The sequence below is a fragment of the Epinephelus moara genome, chromosome 23 (genome assembly GCF_006386435.1).
Source record: "Epinephelus moara isolate mb chromosome 23, YSFRI_EMoa_1.0, whole genome shotgun sequence".
In the NCBI taxonomy this organism is placed as follows: domain Eukaryota; kingdom Metazoa; phylum Chordata; class Actinopteri; order Perciformes; family Serranidae; genus Epinephelus; species Epinephelus moara.
In genome coordinates this window covers 33,465,448-33,487,477 of record NC_065528.1, presented here as the reverse complement: position 1 = coordinate 33,487,477, position 22,030 = coordinate 33,465,448, and the positions used below count along the sequence as shown (strand labels likewise).

At 42.6% G+C, this 22,030-nt stretch overlaps 1 protein-coding gene across 1 annotated transcript; it reads right to left on the bottom strand.

The window, feature by feature from the left end:
* Positions 1 to 12,998: 12,998 nt before the first annotated feature.
* On the bottom strand, positions 12,999 to 17,889 carry LOC126384983 (E3 ubiquitin-protein ligase TRIM21-like). The gene is made up of 2 exons (XM_050036459.1): positions 17,777 to 17,889; positions 12,999 to 15,184 (listed from the first exon to the last, which is right to left on the bottom strand). Exon 2 carries the CDS (start codon positions 15,173 to 15,175, stop codon positions 13,529 to 13,531), a length of 1,647 nt encoding a protein of 548 aa, XP_049892416.1. The 5' UTR covers positions 15,176 to 15,184; positions 17,777 to 17,889; the 3' UTR covers positions 12,999 to 13,528.
* Positions 17,890 to 22,030: the final 4,141 nt, after the last annotated feature.

Below are 22,030 nucleotides of genomic sequence, written 5' to 3'. Positions count from 1 at the left end.
GTGAACGAAAAAACAGTAAATTCTTGATGAACTGAAGTCATTGGGGTCCACGTTTAACAGCAGCTAAACTATATCAAACATCTGTTCACAAACTCTCACACAACTCGTGCAGAATAATCCAAGTCTCATTATCCAGTTGGATGATCAGCACTTCACAAACAGACACAACTTTGTAACAGGGAACAGAAAGTGAAACTATCTCTGCTCTCTTAGTCGGTCGGTTTCCAACATGTAGCAAACAAACAAATTAGTCACAGTGGTCGACAGACATAAAAAAGCAGGTCACTAAAGGCAGCATGAAAACTGAAAACAACATTTAATGATTTGATTTACATGTTCAAAAAGGAGCTGGAGGAAGTACAAACTTATTTATTTGCAGCCCTTCTCCATATATTAATAATAGTCAATGATGCAGCTCCCCATCAGTATAAAGCTAAATTAAACGGAATTAAATTAATCACCAATAATATCTGTCTTACAGCAAGAAAACTAAAATACTTATATACTAGTCCATACCCACTGAGTGCACAGTTGCCCACGTACAGTTTCACATGTTGTGTGTTTGGGATACAGGTCATAGGAAACTGCAGATTAAACAGTCAACTGAACCCATTAAGAAGAGCAATGTATTCAGACAGAGTGTTTGAAAAACGTGGGACACACAGAATGACTATAAAAAAAGAGGTGGCGACATGCACATCCCAAAGAAAATTTCAATTGGGTGCTGGAACAAAAAAGTTCCATGTATTATGTATTTTTTATATGGACAGGCCCAGAGATGATGCTACAGGAGTTTCATAACTTCATCAATTCTTAAAATGAACATCTTCAATTCACACTGTCATCTGACAACAATAAGATGAACTTTTTAGACATTTTGATTCTCAAGGAAAATAACAGTCTCAAAACGGACCTCTATCGAAAACCCACTGACAGAAACTCTTTATTACACGGGGATTCTTATCACCCTACTTTCCTTAAAAAGAACATTCCACTGTCTCAATTCAGTCACATCAGACGGATCTGCAGCTCCGATGAGGATTTTCAAACACAAACAAAAGAAAAATGATTCAGACAAAGAGGCTACAACGAGAACTGGATCCACAACGCTTCGTCTCGTTTCTCTAATAAGTCACCAAGTGTCTTCACACCACCAGACCTAAAAGAATAGACAATGTGACTATATGTGAAATTCAATATTCACTAGTATCCAGAGACACTGAAAAAATCATCAGAAAACACTGGTATATTGTGGAAACGGACCCTGTCTTGAAGAACTGTTTCTCCAGTCCCCCTCGTGTGGTACACAAAAGACCTCCTAATCTACATAATTTGCTGGTGAGGGTGTGAGACCCCCCCCCCCAGTCACCTTCACATTTTCTTAGTGACATTCCCTCTGTCACTAAGGAACACACACATGAAAAAAACTCAGAATCAATGGTATTATAACATGTTCTACATCTAATGTTATATGCATGTTGAAGTGTCCATGTAGCTTATGTAGGTAAAACTACAAGATCTTTGTAGACTCGTGTAGCAGAACATTGCAGTAACATCAGGAACAATGTTATTTCTAGTCCCATGGCCATGCATTTTCCTGCAGCAAAACACAATATTTCTACCCTTAGATACATAGAAATAGAAGTAGTAAAACAACCACGTGGAGGGGGCGACACAAACACCATGTTACTCAAAAGGGAGTTATTTTGGATACATACATTGGGCACTCTAGCTCCTAAGGGGCTCAGTGAAGAATTTGATATCAGACCGTTTCTGTGATACTTTCTGATTCTTTGGTGTGTACATGCTTCATGTGTGATTTCCATCAGATGTGGTCATCTGTTGTCACCCCAAGGAATTTGATTTCATGCACACTTTCAATATTAAACCCATACAAATGAGTCTTTATCCGTGTATTAGTTCTGCAGCTCCCAAGAAGTATCGCTCTTGTTTTGATGAAGAGGCACTGAGGACCCAGAGAGGGATAGACAGTGTAAGAGAGGTGTTAGTAGGTCTGACGGAGGATCGGGTACAGACTGACATCACATCTCATGTCCTTGCTTTGTCTGGTATTTTTTTCTGTTTTTTGTGGTAATTCATTTTCTGTTTTTCGTGGGGTTTTTTCTGTTTTTCTGAGTATTTTTTTTTTCTGTTTTTCAGAGTATTTTTTTCTGAGGTAAGAGAGCAATAGAACAACAGACGCTTTCATTCCTTTCTTGAGAGCTCCATATAATGGAAGCAAACATGACCTGCTTGTTTAGTTGAATCCAGTTTTACTTTGTTTTGGGTTTGAGACACTGGGAGATCCTCTTGTCTTTAAGTCATATAGATGGTGTTATCATTAGTTTGTCGACTTTACGCAGGCACCTTAAGACTTTGCGGTTGTTCAGACGAAAAGCCCATTCAGATCTGCTGGACACTGCAGTGTTTCTCCAGAATCAGTTGGACACATATGGCAAAACAAAGTAAAACTGGATTAAACTAAACAAGCGGGTCATGTTTGCATGTTTGAAATGAAAGCGTCTGTTGTTCTATTGCTCTCTTAACTCAGAAAAAAATACTCAGAAAAACAGAAAAATAAAACAATTACTCAATAAAACAGATTTTTGTTTATTTGTCAAGTGAATGCAATACGCTTCCGTACCTGCAGCTCTCTGTGGTCCCAGAAAGAGTCTTCTATCGACTGGTGTTAAGGAGAGTAAGGGGCATTCTTCAAATCACAAATAGGTGTTTCACATGTACCATATCAATGTTTCTGATGTGATGTTGTATATGAGCTGACTTTGTTGCCACTAGATGGCGTAACACCTATGTAAGCAAGATGCTTGCCGAGCTGCAGACTTCTCTCCAAGACCCAACAAACAACAAAAGCAAAAAATCAAATCAGACATGTAACAGGCTGAAGTTGACACGCCGTCCCAGAACGTCAACAACCAACACACCCAGGGTACCTTGGACGTCATATGTGGACGTGGAAAGTCCATGACCAAACGTGGACGTGTGACGAGGTCACATGGTGCACATTGTACTTGGAGGTCGGAAATTCCCAGTTCCCAGTCAGAAGTTTAAACTGAGAGATCGGATTTCCAACTCGGAAACTCGGAGCAACCGCATCAACCCCAACTTACGAATTCAAGATGGCTGCCGGTCACATACATAGTGAGTCAACACTCTACTAAAGTACTGTTTATAACAACTTTATCTTATTTGTTTCACATCAGGTCAGCCTCATCTGCAGCGTTCATCAGTTGGAGTGCATGATGGTTTTGAAGCTGTCTATACTCCCAAAGTTCAAGGGCAACAAAGGCTTTCTTGCAGGCGTCCATGTTTTTTTTCGACTTGTCCACCGTTGTCAACTAGAATGCAAAAACTGTTGTCAACTCGGAGGTGACGTCATTCCCACTTCCGACTTCCGACCTCCGAGCACAAAACGAACGCACCAACAGTGAGGATGGGTTGGTGTTGCAATGAATCGTGGGGAAATAAATCAGTGTAGTCTGCTGAAGTCTGGAACACAGAGGCCAGAAGCCACACCCACCATCAGGACTCCCAGGCAGCCATGTCTATGCAGATTTAAAGATGAACTGGGAGCAAGGTGTGTGTGTGTGTGTGTGTGTGTGTGTGTGTGTGTGTGTGTGTGTGTGTGTGTGTGTGAGAGGGGTAACTGTGGTTCTTTAGTGTAATAAAACATGCATGTGACTGAACTGAAAAGCTCAGCTATCACATATGGGTGTAGAGTTCATGTGTCTTTTGGCCGTGTAGTGTGCCTCATCACAGATTGAACCAGCAGCCACTAGATGGCAGCACACACCAGACAACAGGCCACAACACCACAGTGTGACTCACATGTGCTGAGAACACTTTATCTTTTGATCCAGGCACAGACGCTCGTCTCCACCACAGATCGTACTGCTGTCATTCATTCATCCAGTTCATTCAGTGAGGAGGAAGATAAGCAGTCCTGATGATGAGGTGTTCAGTGGGTAAATCACAGGATGAAGATGAGTGTGTTGTTGATGGATGATGTCACTCATGTTAGCTGTTTGCATTCATGTCTTTGTCTTCGTCCTCAGTCCGTCTGCTGCGTCAACACTCAGCACACTCACTACATGTACAGTACAGGTGCTGGATTAAAGAACAAATACCACTTCAAACTCCTCCTCCTCCTCCATGTCAGGGTAAACCTTGTGCTTTTAACTTTCCTGCGTTGGTCTGACAGCTTTAGTTACTTTCCACGTCCTTCCTGTCGGTGGTGGTCCTGGCACATTTGGTGCCCCAGGCGAGCCTCCCATCTCAGCTTTTAGCTTGTACAGATTTTAGGGATATAAAAAATACCCATGTAGGCACCGGGGAAATATTTCTGCTGCAGCTGAAACTCTGCTCATAAGAATGACACCATGAACTCAGGGAAGAAATCCAAAGAACACGAGACAGAAATGGAGAAGGGAACAACACAATGAACACTGAACACTGACGAGGAACAGAGGGAAACACAAAGGTTTATGTACACACGAAACTAATCCCAAGAACATGAAACAAGAAACACAAACAGAAGACTCAGGAGAGAACAGAACCAAAACCAGGATCAGGACAGTTTCAGTACCTTTATTAATTATCATGGTTTATTGACTAACATGACATTTTAGATTTTAGGGATATAAAACTACCAAACAATACTGATGTAGTCACTGGGGAAACATTTCTAGTGCAGAAGAAACTATCACTCATAAACATGAGCATGTACATTGTTCAAATAATAAATTATTTGATCATGTTTCTTCATTTAGAAAAAATTAAAATGTGTTCATTTTTTCAAATTTGATGATTTTAAAAAAAAAAAATGATTAAAGAATTTCAGTTCTTTTATTAATTATCATGGTTTATTGACTAACATGACATTTTAGATTTTAGGGATATAAAACTACCAAACAATACTGATGTAGTCACTAGGGAAACATTTCTACTGCAGAAGAAACTATCAAAATGGCTTTTGACTCAAATATACGACGGAGTATTAGGGCCACATTGAAGAAAAAAAAATTGGAGATTTTGAGAATATAGTCGAAATATTACGAGAAAAAACTCCTAATATTTCGAGAATAAAGTCATAACTGAGAAAAAGTCATAATATTAGGAGAATAAAGTCGTAGTTTTTAAGGAAATAACCAACAACAAACAGAATATCAGACTGTCTTTCATGTCGTTGTAAGTAGCCTAATAATTAGGTTCGGGAACCGGCACCGTGCCGCTTCTGTGTCAGTCGAAACTCCGGGCCCAACTCTGCCACTGATTGGCCAGTCTGACATTCTTCATAATACATAAAGAACGTTAGTGAAACACATAGGCCGAACAGAAACATGCGTTGGTTTGGGGACAAGTTAGTGGTCACGTTACTCGTTCCACAGGCGAAGGACCCCGGACACATAGCCTACAGTAAATACACCGGTTGTAACATACGTGAGTCTTTGTGACTCTTGACTCTTGTCCCCTAACTAACGCTTGTTTCTGTTTCACTAACGATATTTTCACCCCATTAAGTCACATCCCATTATTTCCTCTGTAAACCTAGTCTCGCCACCAGACAATCAGAGATCTCCGCCTTCTGATAGTCTGGGGACACTCCTTTCTAAAGTGTGTTTAACACACCGGTGAAAACGGCCGGCAACAAAGCAAAGCCTCTTGCATTTTTGAAAAGGACAAGCCTTCTCTTCAACGGGAGGCTTTTAACAGATGACGTCCTGATGTTAGCTTTGCTGCTAGTGTTAGCTGTCCCTGTCAGCTGCAGCCACTGATGCTTTCTAGACATCGTGATTTCCCAAAACTGAATAAATACCACACATAGCAACACAAAACTGCTTTGCTAGCTCAATCATGTTGTAACTAAGATATCCGCTGGAAAAGATATTTTTTTCACGGACCGTTTAATGAGTTATTACCTATTACAGACACTGCTAACGGCTAACAGGGCTAACAGCTAACGGTTAGCCCAGCTAAACGTGCACACAGAAATAGTAATGTTTGTTCAATCATTGTGTTTATAGACTTTACAAACATCGGATTAGTCTCAGCGGTGATACAGTGATGTGAAAAATGTGATATATAGGCTATATATACATATATATATATATATTTAGCTAAAAGCTCTGCTGGTTTTCTGCCCGGAAGTATTTGTAAATAACAAGGTGATTCCCTCTATAGTCCGGCCGGACGGATGAGTCATGGCCTTGTAAAAGATTATGTTTGTTTCTTTTAGTTGGCGAGAATGTGTCACCGCAAACACGATAAACATCCACTGAACTTTGACGGCGTTTTCTGCAAGCGCGGCTGAGCCATTTTGTACCGCTACACGTGTTTCTAGTCGGACTATGTTTACAAGCACAAGAGTTCAGCGAGCCACCGAAGGACCGCCCTGCAGATTTACTATTGGTTCTGCAACGTAGGGAGTTTTTTTAAACTCTGAAATTTTATCCGCCCATCTAAACACAAAATCAGGGAGAAAGTCATCAGTCTTTAGTTAAGCAAAGCGTCTAAAGACTGACTTGTGAGTCTACTGTAAACCTAACGTTACAGCAGCCTACAAGCATGCTGTGTCAATAAATCAGCTCAGACACTGTTAGAAATGTAGTATTTAGCCTAATAACATCATGCTACAGCAGCAATAACGTCAGCTTTAGTCAAATGGCTCTAGCTCTCCCGCTAAATGTCATAAACTCTGGACTCATTTTCCCTGTATGTTGACATGATAATGGCTGCGTTTTCCAGATCGCTCTGAGCTTAAGAAGATCTTTCACTAAGAAGCAGTTGTAAGATGGAGCTGACCCACTCTTAACACTCTTCTTAGCCACCAAACGCTCACAGATCCAGCCGCATCAGGCACATTAATATTACACTAAGCAAGGAGATGTTAAAACAGTGATGGAGACAGTGATGAAGTGGTGGGTGATCGATGTGCCTGACATCAATTGATTTAGAGTTTCAGCACCGCGGTAGTGTCCAGCTCCTGTTAAGATATAAACAGAATGAAAGCGGACAAGGTAATTACAGAACTTGTCTTGAGAAATAGCTTTCAAATTGAATCTCATTAAATTACGACTTTAATCTCATGATATTTCGACTTTATTCTCGTAATGTTATGACTTTTTCTCAGTTATGACTTTATTCTCGAAATATTACGACTTTAATCTCGTAATATTTCGACTTTATTCTCGAAATCTCTGAATTTTTTTTTCTTCAATGTGGCCCTAATACTCCGTCGTATATTAGGGCCAAAAATTCGGAGATGTTGAGAATAAAGTCGTAATATTACGAGAAAAAACTTGTAATATTATGAGTTTATTCTTGTAATACTACAAGAATAAAGTCGTAATTTAATGAGAAAAAACTCGTAATATTACGAGAATAAAGTCATAGTTTATAAAGAAATAACCAACAACAAACAGAATGGGTTAGGGGATGAACCTGCTTGTGGCAGCTGCTCTTTGTCTCAGGTGTGTTGCCTCGACACACATACGAGGTTTTCCTTGTAATATTACGACTTTATTCTCGTAATATTATGACCTTTTCTCAGTTACAACTTTATTCTATACTTATATACTTACTTTATACTGAATGAAGGACTTTTACTTGTAGTGGAGTATTTTCACAGAGTGGTATTAATATTTTTATTACATAAAGGATCTGAATACTTTTCCTGCTCTGATCAAACACAGAATAAATGAGATATGGTTTCACTGACTGACTGACAGTCTGCTCTTAAAAACATGGAGGGGAACACAGAGCTGTGCAGGTGACACAGATTAGATTCTTGGACCATTTTTTGACAGATGGCTTCGTGCTCCAGTGTCTGTGCTTCGTGATTCTTGGTGCTTCAGCCTTTTCCAAACACAACAACTCTTACCTCCAACTCGAGTATCTTCTCCAGAGTTTAAAGCATCTCTTCCAGTGCAGCCTCACAGTTATTGCACAAGAGCTCTTGTTTGTTTGGACATCGCTCTGCTTCCACATATCATCCACAGACTTATGGGAAAAAATAATTGTGGCTAATTAAACCAAAGGGAAAGAAAACACACTCGGGGGGCTTCATGTTTGAGGCTGTCTGATGCTTTAAGTTGCGTCCCCTCCTGGAGGCAGCATATGGGCACACGAGTGCTGTTCCTCAGGCAGTTTCAGGACGGGCCTTTTGCCATAGATTACTGTACTTAACAGCTGCCAACACTCACACAGAGAGACATATTACACTGCTGTTAATGATTTAGGAACGTACCAATAAAAACCCACTTGCTTTATCATCCTTAATTTATTAGTAGAAAACACAGTGCGCTGCTGGAGAGCCTCCTGTAAAAGAATAAGTAAAGAAGTGGCAGCAGGCTCGTCATTAATTTGCTGTGAAACTGACGGTGTCTTGCTGTTGCTGAGATTGGCGGTTTGTTGCAGTTTAATAATTGCAGAGCTGTTGGTGCCAAAAGGCAGGTTTATTACACTTTATTGCTGTTTAGTTGCACCTTCTTAAATCTGAGCCATTTCATTAACTTTAATTAGCAGTGATGTGCTTCATTTAAAGGTGACAGGATTAAACTGTTGACATTTTATTCTAACAGCAGCGACACGCTGTGTGTCTGCTGCTGCTGATTAATAATTCAAACCTGTGCTGTGCCAAAAGGTCACTGTAAGGTTCTTTATTGTTCCTACATTTGATTCCTCTGGAGCACCTCCATGAAAGAACCACTCGTACATCACTTCCTCACTGTGACCTCGTCACATGTCCACGTTTGGTCATGGACTTTCCACGTCCACATATGACGTCCAAGGTACCCTGGGTGTGTTGGTTGTTGATGTTCTGGGACGTCGTGTCAACTTCAGCCTGTTACATGCATTGTCTGTTTTCAAAATACACTTCTGTTTTCACAGGAAATGTACAGTTTGATACAGTCTCTTTCAAAATAAAAGCACTACGTCAGTACAACACCACCAACTGATGTTTTTTTCCTTCAACAACACACACGTGGTTACATTTAGGAAAAGCAACAGGGTTTGGCTTTACAATCTAACAGGAAGTGAACACCGGCCTCTCACCTACTCTACTGGGACTTTGGCCGTCTTAACTTTCATTGTTGTCCCGGCGTGTTTCTTCCTGATGCCACATGCATTTCCTCATTAACAGGTGGAGTTTATCAAGTTGAAACAATCAAGTCAGTTGGTATAAATAACTTTGAACACTTGAGATTTATAGATGAAAATACAATAATGTTCTTGCATGAGGCCCATCGTTCACAGTTACTGTACAACATACACAAACTTTGTTGTGGTGGTAACACCCAAATGTATTGTACCTTTAAGACCTTGTGACATCAGCAGACTGGATGACTCGTTGTTTCCCTCACCTGACCTCAGACTGAAGTTAACTTCATCGCTTCATCATCTGCTTTACACAGCTCAAAACGTGAAAATAACAATCACCTCTGACCTGATGCTCAGGTGCAGACCCTGTACAGATACTCCACTGTCTTCTTTTAAAACTCATCGTAAAGTGTTTTTTTAATCCTCTGTTGACCTTAAGCTATTAATTCTTTAATGTCATCCAGCAGCAGCAGCAGCAGGACCTTATGTGACATATAACACGTACACAATGAGGACAGCCAAACAAGTTCAAGAATGCATGATCAAATTCCTCCACAGCTGTCCCCAAAGAAAATGTGAGTGTCATGTAAGTGACGGTGACGACGCAGTGAGCAATGCAGCTCAGAACAAAAGAGTGAGCACTTGATAGACAGCTCAACCCGACTTGTCTTACTGCAAAGTCACATGACAATGAACCAGCAAAGTCACCCTGAACAAACTCAGCAGCTCTCCTCCATTAAGACTATCAGGCCGTCATCACGGGCGACATTTTTAAATGTCACAGCTGGAAAATCACAGATGTAAATAATGAGATGAAAGATTCAGTTTCAGGGCTGTGGTGTTGAGCTCACTGTCATGTCAATGTTTCTACTAACAGCTCCTGTTATGACAAGTCAAATGTCTGCTTTGAAAAAGGCCCATTAACAGTGTCGACCTGTGTCTCAAAAACAAGGAAAACCACAGGTGCAATAAATTATTAACTTTCTATTAAATCAGTCCAGGTTTTGAGTTTTGTTGCCCGAGGCATCATTAAAGGCAGCGGTTCCTGGTTCAGATATCTACTCAGTCATCAGTTCAAGGTCCACACAGTTTAATATATTCCCCAGCTCCTTTTACACTGCCAGATTTTCGGTGAATGTTGGGCCGTTTTGCCGGCAAGCTGCGAGCGTTTAGACACACAGAGCTGGATTGGCGAGTTGATATGAGGCGCCCAATTTTCCTCCTCAAAGGGTAGACATATTGGTGGAACCCTTTTAGTTTAAACAGAACGAGGCGGCCTTCTGCAACAAGAGAGGCTTTTGATGACACCGCATGTGCGAGCCACTGGCGGTGGATAAACAGGAAACAGCTGATAGCAGGAATTAGCGAGCAGCTAGTAGCAAGAGGGAAACACAAACCTGACAGACACTGTAAAGATGAGCAACTGGGGAGACAAGGAATTACGCGCCCTCCTTGTCCTCGCAAACGAAGAGGCCATTAACCGTCAGATGACGGGGACGGTGAAGGACGGGCCGACTTACGAGAGAATCGCCGAAGGACTGACCAGCCGCGGCTTCCCTCCCACGTCACTGTTTACGTCACACGCTGAGCTACACGTTTTGTTACTTGCTCACGCCCCCCATTGCCCCGAAAAAGGCACATTCTGTATAAACAAAAGTAGGTAGGCGGCATTTTGCTGCACTCCCTGATTTTGTTTTTATACTGCCAATGCTGAAAAAAGACTGATTGGGCTTTCCTGCAAATTTGCACAACTCCTGTCTAAAAGGGGCTAGTGTCATAATCGTGTTTGGTCATGTAGTCGAACTAGTTTGCAGTCTCTTTTACGCATCTGTCCGCTGGTCACTAACTCTACAGCAGGAAACAGCACTTCAAAATAAAACCTAACGTACCCAATAAAGCGTGTTTTTTACATACATGATGCGTTTGTGAGTCACTTGTGATCCAATCCAAATGGACCCATGACCCACTTCTGGACTGCAAGTCATCTGTTGGGGACCACTGATTAAAGGGATTTTTTGAAGTGGGTTGTACGAGGTATTTATCCACAGTCAGTGTGTTACCTTCAGTAGATGTCAGTCAGCATGTCCCCAGTTTGGAGAAGCAGGCTGGAATCAGACACAGAAGCTAAGCAACATACTGCTGTGGACAAGAACCCCAATGACAACGTATTTCTGTCATCTAAAAGAATCAACATCTGTTTAAGTGTACGCTACATTTAGAAACTTTATGTTGCCTTATTTTGCCACCAGACAGCAGTTTCTGACAGGAAACTAAAGCTGTTATATTTCTCTCTTCAAAGCCAGAATTCATTGATAAAAACAGGATGGCTCTTTTCGTCTGTGTCTGACACCAGACGTCACCGATCAAGTGCCAGATTTCGACGACTTTGGAGTGTGACCAAAGAAAGGTTTTCCCTGTAGGCTCTCCCTAAGAAAGCCCTTTCTGACACAAAGCTATTCACCAAACCACGACTCTTTTCTTAACCAAGGTACCTACTCATGGTAAAAAGCTCTTAAGGAAAATTTCTCCCAACTGTGTATGGAGGAGAAGGTGGTGACATCAGAGGAAGAATAAGCATTTGAAAGATGGAAACATTTCCAGGAAACTCTTCAGAATCGTTGGATGTCAAGAAATAAAGCTCAGGATGAAACCGGCCGTCTGCGACCCAAAGTCAAACATGGAAGCTGTAAGTTTTGCCAGCTTCATGTTGTTTTAGTGTTTTCTGTTTTTACTGTCCTTTGTCAGTGGACAGGGTATCCTCCTGCATCTGCTGATGATGGTCCAGATTAGTGTGTCAGTCTCTGCTTGTTACATGCATACAGTTCAGTCTTTGGCACTAAAACACCTCGATTTAACATTTATGTTCTTGTTCAGCAAAAAGTAGAAAACAAATCGGTCCGCACACAAGCAGCTCTCAGTTAGGAGGATTTTAATGCAGAGTGACTCTGCATCACTCTGCATTAAAATCCCTGGAAATGGGAGCTGCTTGTGTGCGAGCCTATTTGTTCTCCACTTTGCCAGATGTTTCCCACTCCACTGGACGTTGGGATGTGCGTGTCTTTTGTACTGTTAAAGGTTCAGAAAAAAACTCACACGGGAATCAAACAGCAAGTTTGTTTGGCCCATCTACCTCCGCCCCTGCCCACCCTGTAGGTGGCGTTACAATCTGATAGAGCTGGCGGCGTATCATATCACTGCAAAAGGAGTCTTTGTGCTACGATATCTGATGCCGAAACCACTGACTAGGAGGCAGCATTTGATGAGTTTGGAATGAGAACGGGTTGACACGGGAGTTGCTGGTCTACTGCTGCCTCAGTCTGTGTTCAGATCAGACTTTGGCATTTAAAAGGGATTCAATTCACCAAAGTCACACAACTGATGAAGGCAGCGGTAGACCAGCAACTTCTGTGATCAACAAGTTAAAATTACTATTTCTTTCAGGAGTCTTGGGGCTTTGACGAGAACACAAATGGTGGTAAAGTGGTAAAGATTTTTTAGGTGACTGAATTACATTCTGTTGCTGCCCCTATCCCCAACAGTACATTGCTCAGCTGGCACTCATATCTGCTTCTCCAAACTGGGGATGCAGCAATAGATACCTACTGCTGGTAATACACTCATTAAGGGTAATGACCCATAAAACCCCACTTCAAAAGTATCCCTTTAATCTAGTTAGTTTCACGTGTGCTAAAACAAGTCAAAAGGTCTTCTAAATGTCTGGTCTGAATCGGTGCATGAGTTTGTAAACTTGTTGAATTTCCCTTTGGTTCAGTTAGTTTTGCACAAAGACTCAAAATGCATCACTTAAAAGTAAACATGTTCACTATGCTCAGCTGTTAGATGTGTCTGGGGCAGAAAGAACAGACTCAATTGCTCGTCTAAGTCAGACCTTGATTTATTCCTAACAACAGGAGCCATTAAGCTCAAACCTACAGAGAACAACAGAAGTTGGATCATGTTCCCACAACAAACAAGTCACCCAAGAATGCCTTTGTGACCAGATGGAAACTGTTTCCACAAAAGGGTGTTGGTGCGATTCTTTTGGTCAGCAACAGCCTACAATTGTGGTGTTCAAATGGATCCAAATAAATCATACCAAGGGGCAACATTCAACCAGAGTCTGATTCAACCAGACTGAAAGAAACATGTTTGAAAACACACTCAGAAAAATGCAATGCTGTGACAAAATTTACCAGAATTTCAGGAAAAACATGAAAACCCCAACATTCTCATCCCAACGTGTCAAATATCGCCGCTGTGTCAGTGGACTTATGTTGTTGTTGGTGGCGTTACAAACTGATGCTGCTCAGTAGCATCTGCAAAAGGTGCGTTTTGCATCAGTGTCTGACCCCAAAATCAGCGTATTTGATGAGTTGGGAATGAGAATGGGCTGGAAAACCCTGACACAAAATCATTTTTTTAAAAGATCAGTGCGACTGACGTCAGAAATGATCATAGGGGCAGAGTTGATGCCATCATTATTAAGACCAGGACTGAAGAATGGGTAGAGTTTCTCAGTGAAGGAGCAGCCAGTGAAGGAGTAGAGAAGAGCTGCAGCGTCTACGTCATAAAAAGAGACCAGACCCTCGTCATAATCCACAAACACTCCCACCTTCTGTGGCTTCGAATTAAGGGAGAGATGTAGAGGGGAGCCAACAAGAGCAGCGTATTCATCTCCATTTTTCAACCACATGGTCCAGTGGCCATTTTCTGGGCACAGTGGGATTATTCCCTTCCTTTTGATTGACTCTTTGGCGACTCCTAGAGTCCATCTAGTCTTTTCTTTAACTTGAGCCTCAAAGTAAATTTTTCCAGAAGAGAAACTCTGTTTCCCCAAGACACAACAACTGGGATTAAATCTCTCAGGCTTGTCTGGTAGATTCTTCTTCACAGCACCGTGATGTACTCGTTTGCCATCACTTGAGAGGATGAGAGCATGATGTGCTGTATTCGGGTCCAGAGTTATATCCACTGCAAACTGCTGGACCCTGTTAAGCTCGGACTCATGGAGCAGCTTCTTTATCTCTTTGCCAAGAGTCTCCTCCAGTTGATCCACAGCTTTCCTCACAGTCCCCTCGTATGATGGCGGATCAATGCTGACCTCTGTCCAGTCCTTGGTGAATGTAGAAGCATTCAGGGATGCAAAGCTCTGGAGGAAGTGAAGGGGGTCTTTTGAGCGTGAGAGCTGCTCCACCTCAGCGCGCCTCCTGATCAGCTCAGAGATTTCCTGCTCCAGCTCTTGGATGAAACCTTTGGCCTCTTTCTCGGTCTTTTTCTGCTTTGCTTCAATCGTCCCAACGAGCTCAGTCCGGGTTCTTTCCAAAGACTGTATTAAAGTGGTGAGGACCTGAACGCCATCAGTCATCTCTCTGTCCGCAGCTTCCTTGTTGAGCTTTGATAAGTGTTTGATCTCCTGGATCTTCAGCCGTCTCTCCTGGATCATCCGGTGAATTTCAGCCTCTCTCCTCCCCAGCTCCGCCCTCTGTCTCTCAAACTGTTCTTTCAGCGGTACTACTTCATGCGACTTGTGGTCTAGAACAGGGCACAGCATGCACACACAGATCTGGTCGGTCTTGCAGAAGAGCTCCAGAGGTTTATCGTGTATCGTACACATCCTGCCTTCAAGGTTCTCCACAGGATCTGTTAGCTGATGTCTTTTCAGGGGTGCTGCCGTCAGATGTGGCTGCAGGTGAGTGTCACAGTAGGAAGCCAGACACACCAGGCAGGACTTCACAGCTCTCTTTTTGTTTTCAGCGCAGATGTCACAGGTGACTTCTCCAGGTTGGGCAGCCTTTTGGTCCAAGCTGCTCCTTCCTGCAGACTCTCTGAACTGAGCAGCCATCTCAGAGATGAAGGTGTTGACTCGCAGGCTGAGCCTTTTATAGAGAGGCTCTTTACATGAGGGACACTGACACTGGGTGCTGCTGTCCCAGTGCTGAGTGATGCAGTCGTGGCAGAAGTTGTGTCCACATGGTAACGTGACTGGATCAGTGAACACGTCCAGACAGATGCTGCACAGGAGCTGCTCTTCAGTCAGCAGAAAGTTGGTCGCTGACATGTCGACACTCTGAAACCAAGAATTCACGCTTCACATTACAACAATATCATGAAACAATTTTGTGTGCATAAAGCAAAAACTTAAAGCTAGATTATTGGTATATTACCTAAAATCATAATAACTTTTATATAGCAGACTTCATTAACATGATCACATTTACAGTGTGAGCACAAGAACAAAGGCCCTCATTTATCAAACTTACAAACCAACACAGATCTGGACATAGGAATCATCTTACGTTAGGTCTCGTGTGTGATTCATGAAACGCCCCAATATATTCTTGTTTAAAAGGCCCCACTAGGAATGAGCAAGTGCACCATCATGTGCACCTGTACCTGTACCTGTTCAACCAACTAAATTATCTGTATCTGTAAATGCACTTTGAATGGGTGGAGTTTGTACCTGAAGTAGATGTGGCTCAAACAGGAAACGGGTGTTTGTTATTTTTAGCCTGAAATTGATCAGAAGTTGAACAATGTCGGGTTGAGCTGAATCACAAGATCACAAGATTAAGAGATGAAACAAAACTACCCACATGAGGATTTTCCTTCATCACCAGTACAGATATCGACACATCTTATTTGGTTGATACACGTACTCGTAAAAAGTACATTATCTGTACTGGATACTCGTTTTATCCGAGTACGCGGCTCAACCCTAGACTCCACCCAGGGCCGGAGTGGGACTCATTTTCAGCCCTGGAGTTTCATGCCTCAGACCGGCCCACTTTAGATCACGACCTATTATAACCTTACATGTTAAGTCTACAATAGTGCACTGTTCTCTAAATTCTTGTAATTCAGTGTATTTTTCTAAAATATTTCCAACTCAGTGTAAGGGTTGCTTCACAGTGTAGATTTATTTCAACATGAGTGCACCTGTCCAACATTATTCTTTACAACACAACATCCTTTTCAACAATATCAGAATCTATATTCTGTCAAATAAGTGTTCACAGATATCCAAACCTTAAAAATGAAATAAAAGAATGAATAAAAATATTAAATGTTAAATTTGAAAAATTTAAAAAAGTGTTGCTCTCTCTGATAACACTATCTCTCAGGGTTTTCCCTGGGTTTGTTCGAGACCAAGGTGGCAAAGGCCTGTGGCGGGGGACATCTTGACAGCTGTACTTTTAGATCCGGCCCCCCCTCTATTAAATATGAAAGGAGGCCCCCACATGCTTGAGCTTTACACTGCTGACTTGTATAATCAGAACAGACATGTACTGTGATTTTCAGCCTTCTATGATTATATTTACTCTTTACAGCAGGCACATCCTGACAGCTGAGAATATTACTGTCAGGTATTGTCCCCCCTCTATTAAATCTGAAAGGAGGCTGAAAATCACAGGACATGTCTGTTCTGATGATACAAGTCAGCGGTCCTGAAATGTGTGTTTCTCTTCTATGATACACATTCTACATCTCGGAGGCGACATCTTTCGTCTTCCTTCGCCTTTCAAACGGGACAGAGCTCCGTGGGAAACAGTTGGAGAGACACAGCATACGTGATACCCAGTGCCATGACTGAACAAAGGCCCAATATAAAAAAACGAAAACTGAACACCGGCCCTCGCGGCCCTAACGTCAGACCGGCCCACAGGGAAATGTCCCAGTCCTCCCGATTAGCCACTCTGGGCTAGAGTTTATGACATAGAAAGACGTAATTCCGTTGAGACGAGAAACTTCTCTAAACTAGAAATGATAACGCTGACATCACAGGTCCAATTTAACCGACTGGTTCTTTCTGGCAGCTTGAAAAGTTCAATCAAAGGAAGTCGGAAAAATGCAGTATTGAAAGAAATCACTGCTGCGGTCAGTGGCGTTGCAGAAGACAGTCAACTCAAGGTTGGAATATTTGATTTATACATCCATGATATGTACCAACCTTTAGCCTACACATATGAATAACCTCAGCCTATATATCATATAATATTTATACTGATACTCATATAAAGCTCATAACTGACCCAGACTGAGGAGCACGTGGCTGCATGTGTCAGGTCTGCTTCTATTTCTGGGGTGACTGTGCTAAGAAGAGACAGACGTGTGTCCAAGCCGGACACTGAGTGGCGTCTCATTTGGTACCCTGGGCGAGCCTCCCATCTATTCACGTGACGTCAGATAACTCCCTCATCTCCCCCAGAGAGCAGTAACCAATGTAACGAGTGCAACGAGCTGGGGAGGTAAACGTGTTTTGGTTTGTCAGTGTTTTAAAAAAAAAGATATAGCCAGCCGCCAGCGGTGTTCGTCCTTCGGTCAGTGCCACAGAGCCAGGCAGCTGTGATAGAGAGCACGCATCGATGTGGTGACTACACATTTTTAAGGTGATTAATATGTGGCTGCAAAAGAAGTCAGTCAAAATATGGTCTAATTACAGTTTCCCAGCTCAGCCAGATTAACTGCTGCGTCACAACTCCACGCTGACTCAAACTTGTGTTCATGAGCCGAGACCTGACATAAGATTTGCTCGTAGCCTCCGTGCACGCCCACATTGATACGATTGTTTCATAAATGAAGGCCGTAGTGTCCAGATTACAGTCTGTACTGAACGTGTTCCCAAAAGCTGTTGAAACAGTGAATCACCAGCTGTACTCACCGATGTTGGGTGAAACTTGGTCAAAGGCCCGATGAACAAAACTGAATCTTTCTTGGAAACTGTTCTCTCTTTCTCGTGCAGGAGTACAGCTCTGTTGCTGTCAATGCTCACAATGAGGAATTAGGTTTTCAGCGTTGCTGCGCCTCTCAATGCAGGTAAACCAGTTTGGGCGTTTCTGGCAAGGATCGTATGGCATTCACTGTCCTCTACATTCCTATTCTCATCTGGCTCAGGTCCAAGTTCAGTCTCTGTCTCAGGAACTGACTCTCAAAGAGGACATCACCCGTCTTCTTTATGACTGAGACTCGACTCAGAGCCTGAGTCACTCCTGGTCTGTTTGGATTAACTGGTTTCAGATCAGGTCTAGTTTATTCTCAGGGATTCTTATTGTTGTAGGATCCTTCAAGGGGTAAACTTTTTTTTTATTTTCAATAATGTGTGCATGTGGGTTTGGGAAGATTTTTCCAAAAAACTGTTTTGGATCATGTCCAACATTTTAGATGTCTGAAGACCTTTAGTCTCTTTAAGATTGGACACTAGCCAAGCGTGGCAGCATCACTGAACTGGTTGGTCCGCCACTTCAATCCAAACTGGGTTATCTCAAAAACTATTGGATGGTTTGAAATTAAATTCTGCACAGACATTCATGTTCCTCGAAATGTATCCATTTGTACACCACGCAAGAATGTTTCGATTTGGGAAATAGTCTTAAAGGGATAGTGCACCCAAAAATGTAAATTCAGCCATTATCTACTCACCCATATGCCGAGGGAGGCTCAGGTGAAGTTTTAGAGTCCTCACATCACTTGCAGAGATCCAAGGGGAGAGGAGGTAGCAACACAACTCCACCTAATGGAGGCTGACGGCGCCCCAGATTCAAACGTTTACAAAATTACACAATTACAAAATTACACTCCTGTTATTTTCAATGTACAACCCCACCCCAGTGGTGGCAAGACGTGTGTCGCTGCTCCTGGATGTGCATCAGCCCCTGAAGTAAATGCATTTTCCCCACTCGCTCTCTGCTTATACAGACCAGCTCCTGTAGCAGCTCGACTCCTCTCCTCACCATGGATGTATGAAGAGAACTCTGTTGCTGTGTCTCGTGTGTGTCAAAGACTCAGATGAGGAGAGACTCGTTGTTGAGGTCGAGAAACATCCCGAGCTAAACGACCCAGAGTCCCGTCATTATAAAGACAATGACCAAAAAGATACTTCCTGTTGAGTCACAGCTCTGGAGATCAGCTCCTTGGGTGAGAAATCAGCTTTAATCAGTGGCTGTGCACACTTGATTTTAAGCTAACGCAGAGGAGGACGAAGAACAGATGTTTCAGTAAAAGTAGTAATAACTTTGTGTAGTTGACCGTTGACGAGCTGCAGTGTGACACGTCCAGTGTGTTCTGGGGGCAGCACTTGATGTGAGTCACATGACATGCTGCGCCGTGGCAGTGTCGGTGTGTTTTCAGCTTCAGTGAGCGTATTCAAAGTGCACATGAACACACACACACACACACACACACACACACACACACACACACACACACACACATACTGGCATGATATTAAATTTATATATTTAAAAAGAAAGGGAAAAAAAAAACCCAATTAGAGTGAGTTTCACACACACCTGAGTCCATCCATCACACACACACACACACACACACACACACACACACACACACACACACACACCTGGTCATTTTGGATTGTCGGTCTCATTCATGAATGACATTAATAACCTCCCCGTGTGTGTGTGTGCGTGCGCTGACCCACATTTCTTAATGACCCCTCTAATATGTTGTGAATTTATAACGACACCGACACCTCTAATAAATTCTTAATGGCCTCTGTAATGTGTTGTGTGTGTGTGTGTGTGTGCAATAGGTTTTAAATGGACGAGCTCCTTAAGATTGAACTTGTACCATAGGCTACTGGCTATTGAACCGCCATGCTAGCTGACACACATCAGCGCTAATGAGAGAGGCTGAGAGAGAAAAATCACAATACTTATTGTTTATGAGTGTTTGTGTTTGTTTGTCCTCTTCTTCACCGTCTCTCATTAACGTTCTTACTATTAATATTATAGATTTCACACAGCGTTATCTGTCTCTGTCAAAACACAGGACTAATGCTGCTGAAGTTCAATTGACACCACCCTCATATCTGTCTGATAAATACTAGCCCACAGCTAGCTGCTAGTTAGCTTAGCTTAGCTTAGCACACAGACTGTAAACAAGTCAAACCCACCTATCAGCATCTAAAGCTCTCTGATTAACACATTTTATTTTATGTGTTTAATCAGAAGTGTGAAAAACAATATGCAATTTAATGGGTGTTCATATCTGGCTCTGAAATGAAAATGGTTGTATGACTCCGCCCACCAGTCCACCCTGTGGTTGTATAACTCCGCCCACCAGTCCACCCTGTGGTTGTATGACTCCGCCCACCAGTCCAGTGTCTCTGACAGTCTCCATCCATGTCAGTGAAAACATGGATGCTTCACACACAGAAGATCTATACAATCAGCACAGTTTCAAGATTAGAGTCACCAATTCAGTATCTGACCAAATGTCTCCCCTTCTGTTCCTGAGATATGACGTTAAAACATGATGATGTCACAGTCAAGCTGACCTTTGACCTTTTGACCTTCATTATTTTATCCTGTTAGACATTTTTGTCAAGTTTGGTCAGAATTAGTGCATGAATTCTTCAGTTAGGGTCAAAAACAAAGTGAGGTCACAGTGACCTTTGACCTATGACCACCAAAATCTAATCAGTTTATTCTTCAGTCCAAGTGGACGTTTGTGTCAAAATCAAAGAAATCCCCTTACAGTGTTCTACAGATATTGCGTTCATGAGAACAAGACAGATGCAAGGTCACAGTGATGTTGACCTATGACCACCAAAATCTAATCAGTTCATCCTCCAGTCCAAGTGGACGTTCGTGCCAAATTTGAAGAAATTCCCTTGAGGCGTTCTTCAGATATCACATTCACAAGGATCGTGCATTACAGAACAAAGCTCTGATTGTTGCTTCAACCAGGGGAGGCAACCATCAATTAGCACAACACCTGTTTGAATCACTGAACTAAATGGTATGGAACCAGGCCAGAACAGGTTGGCATGTGGGCCAGGTGTTGCACCAAGCTCTAGTTGTGAAGAGGAAGTTTTCAGCTTTAAGACGAGACTCTTGATCTACGAGTTGATCTGCATTCTGGCTCAGCCGCAGGCGTGAGCTGTGTGTAGTGACCACAGGAATGAAGCATGCTCAGGATGTTTGCAGGAAACACCTCCAGCTCTCTGATCGTTATCTTCGTACTGCTGAAGTTTGTAGTTGAGCTGACAAACATTACAATTCATACAAACATTCAGCAGGTGTTTAGTTACTCTCTGCTCGTCAGACAGTGATGGAAACATTTTCCAAACCTTTATGATGATATGAAGCTGTTCTCTCACACCAGAAGCTGCCAGCTGAAGCAGTGTGTGACTCCCTCTGGAAGTCCCCCCTCTGTGGAGGTATTACAGCCAGCTGTGGGGGAGACCCCGGGGCAGCCCCTAAACACACCGGTGGGATTTCATATCCCATCTGGCCTGAGAGTGCCTCGGGATCCCCCAGGAGGAGCTCAGGGAGGCAGAGAGGGAGAAGGCCATCTGGGAGAGACGGCTGAGCCTGCGACCACCACGACTGTGAGCAGGACGAGTGTCAGACAGGTGCATAATAAAGACATGTTTTACCTCCTGTTATAAAATACCCAACCACAGGATTGTATGACAGTGATTTCAACATGAGTTCAACAGCTAAACCAATAAGAAATCCAAATTGTGCTGACTGTTAAATCTGTGTGTGATCTCATAGTTGATCCTAAATGTTGACTGTCAGCAGGAAACAGGAAACAAAAAATGATCCCTCGTGTGTAACTCAGATATTCGTCCACCCAGACCTCCTCCCATTGACTGTTCAACCTCTCTAACTCCGCCAGGACGCCGACGTCCTCGCTCCCCCCTCCTCTGTTAAATGGTATCTCCCAGGCGCACTACGTCATCAAACCATGTGATGTTTGGTTTTGCCGGATTCAGGAAGCTCTCGACTTTTCAAAAATAACATTGTTTTTCTTTTATTTATTATGTATTTCACACCAGAGCAGCCTAAACACACAAAGTCCAAAATCACTATGAGTGCTGACAAGTCATGTCATGCCGTTTTTCGACGGGAAAAGTTAAAGGATTACTCGTGATCTTATGTGGAGCTGTTAG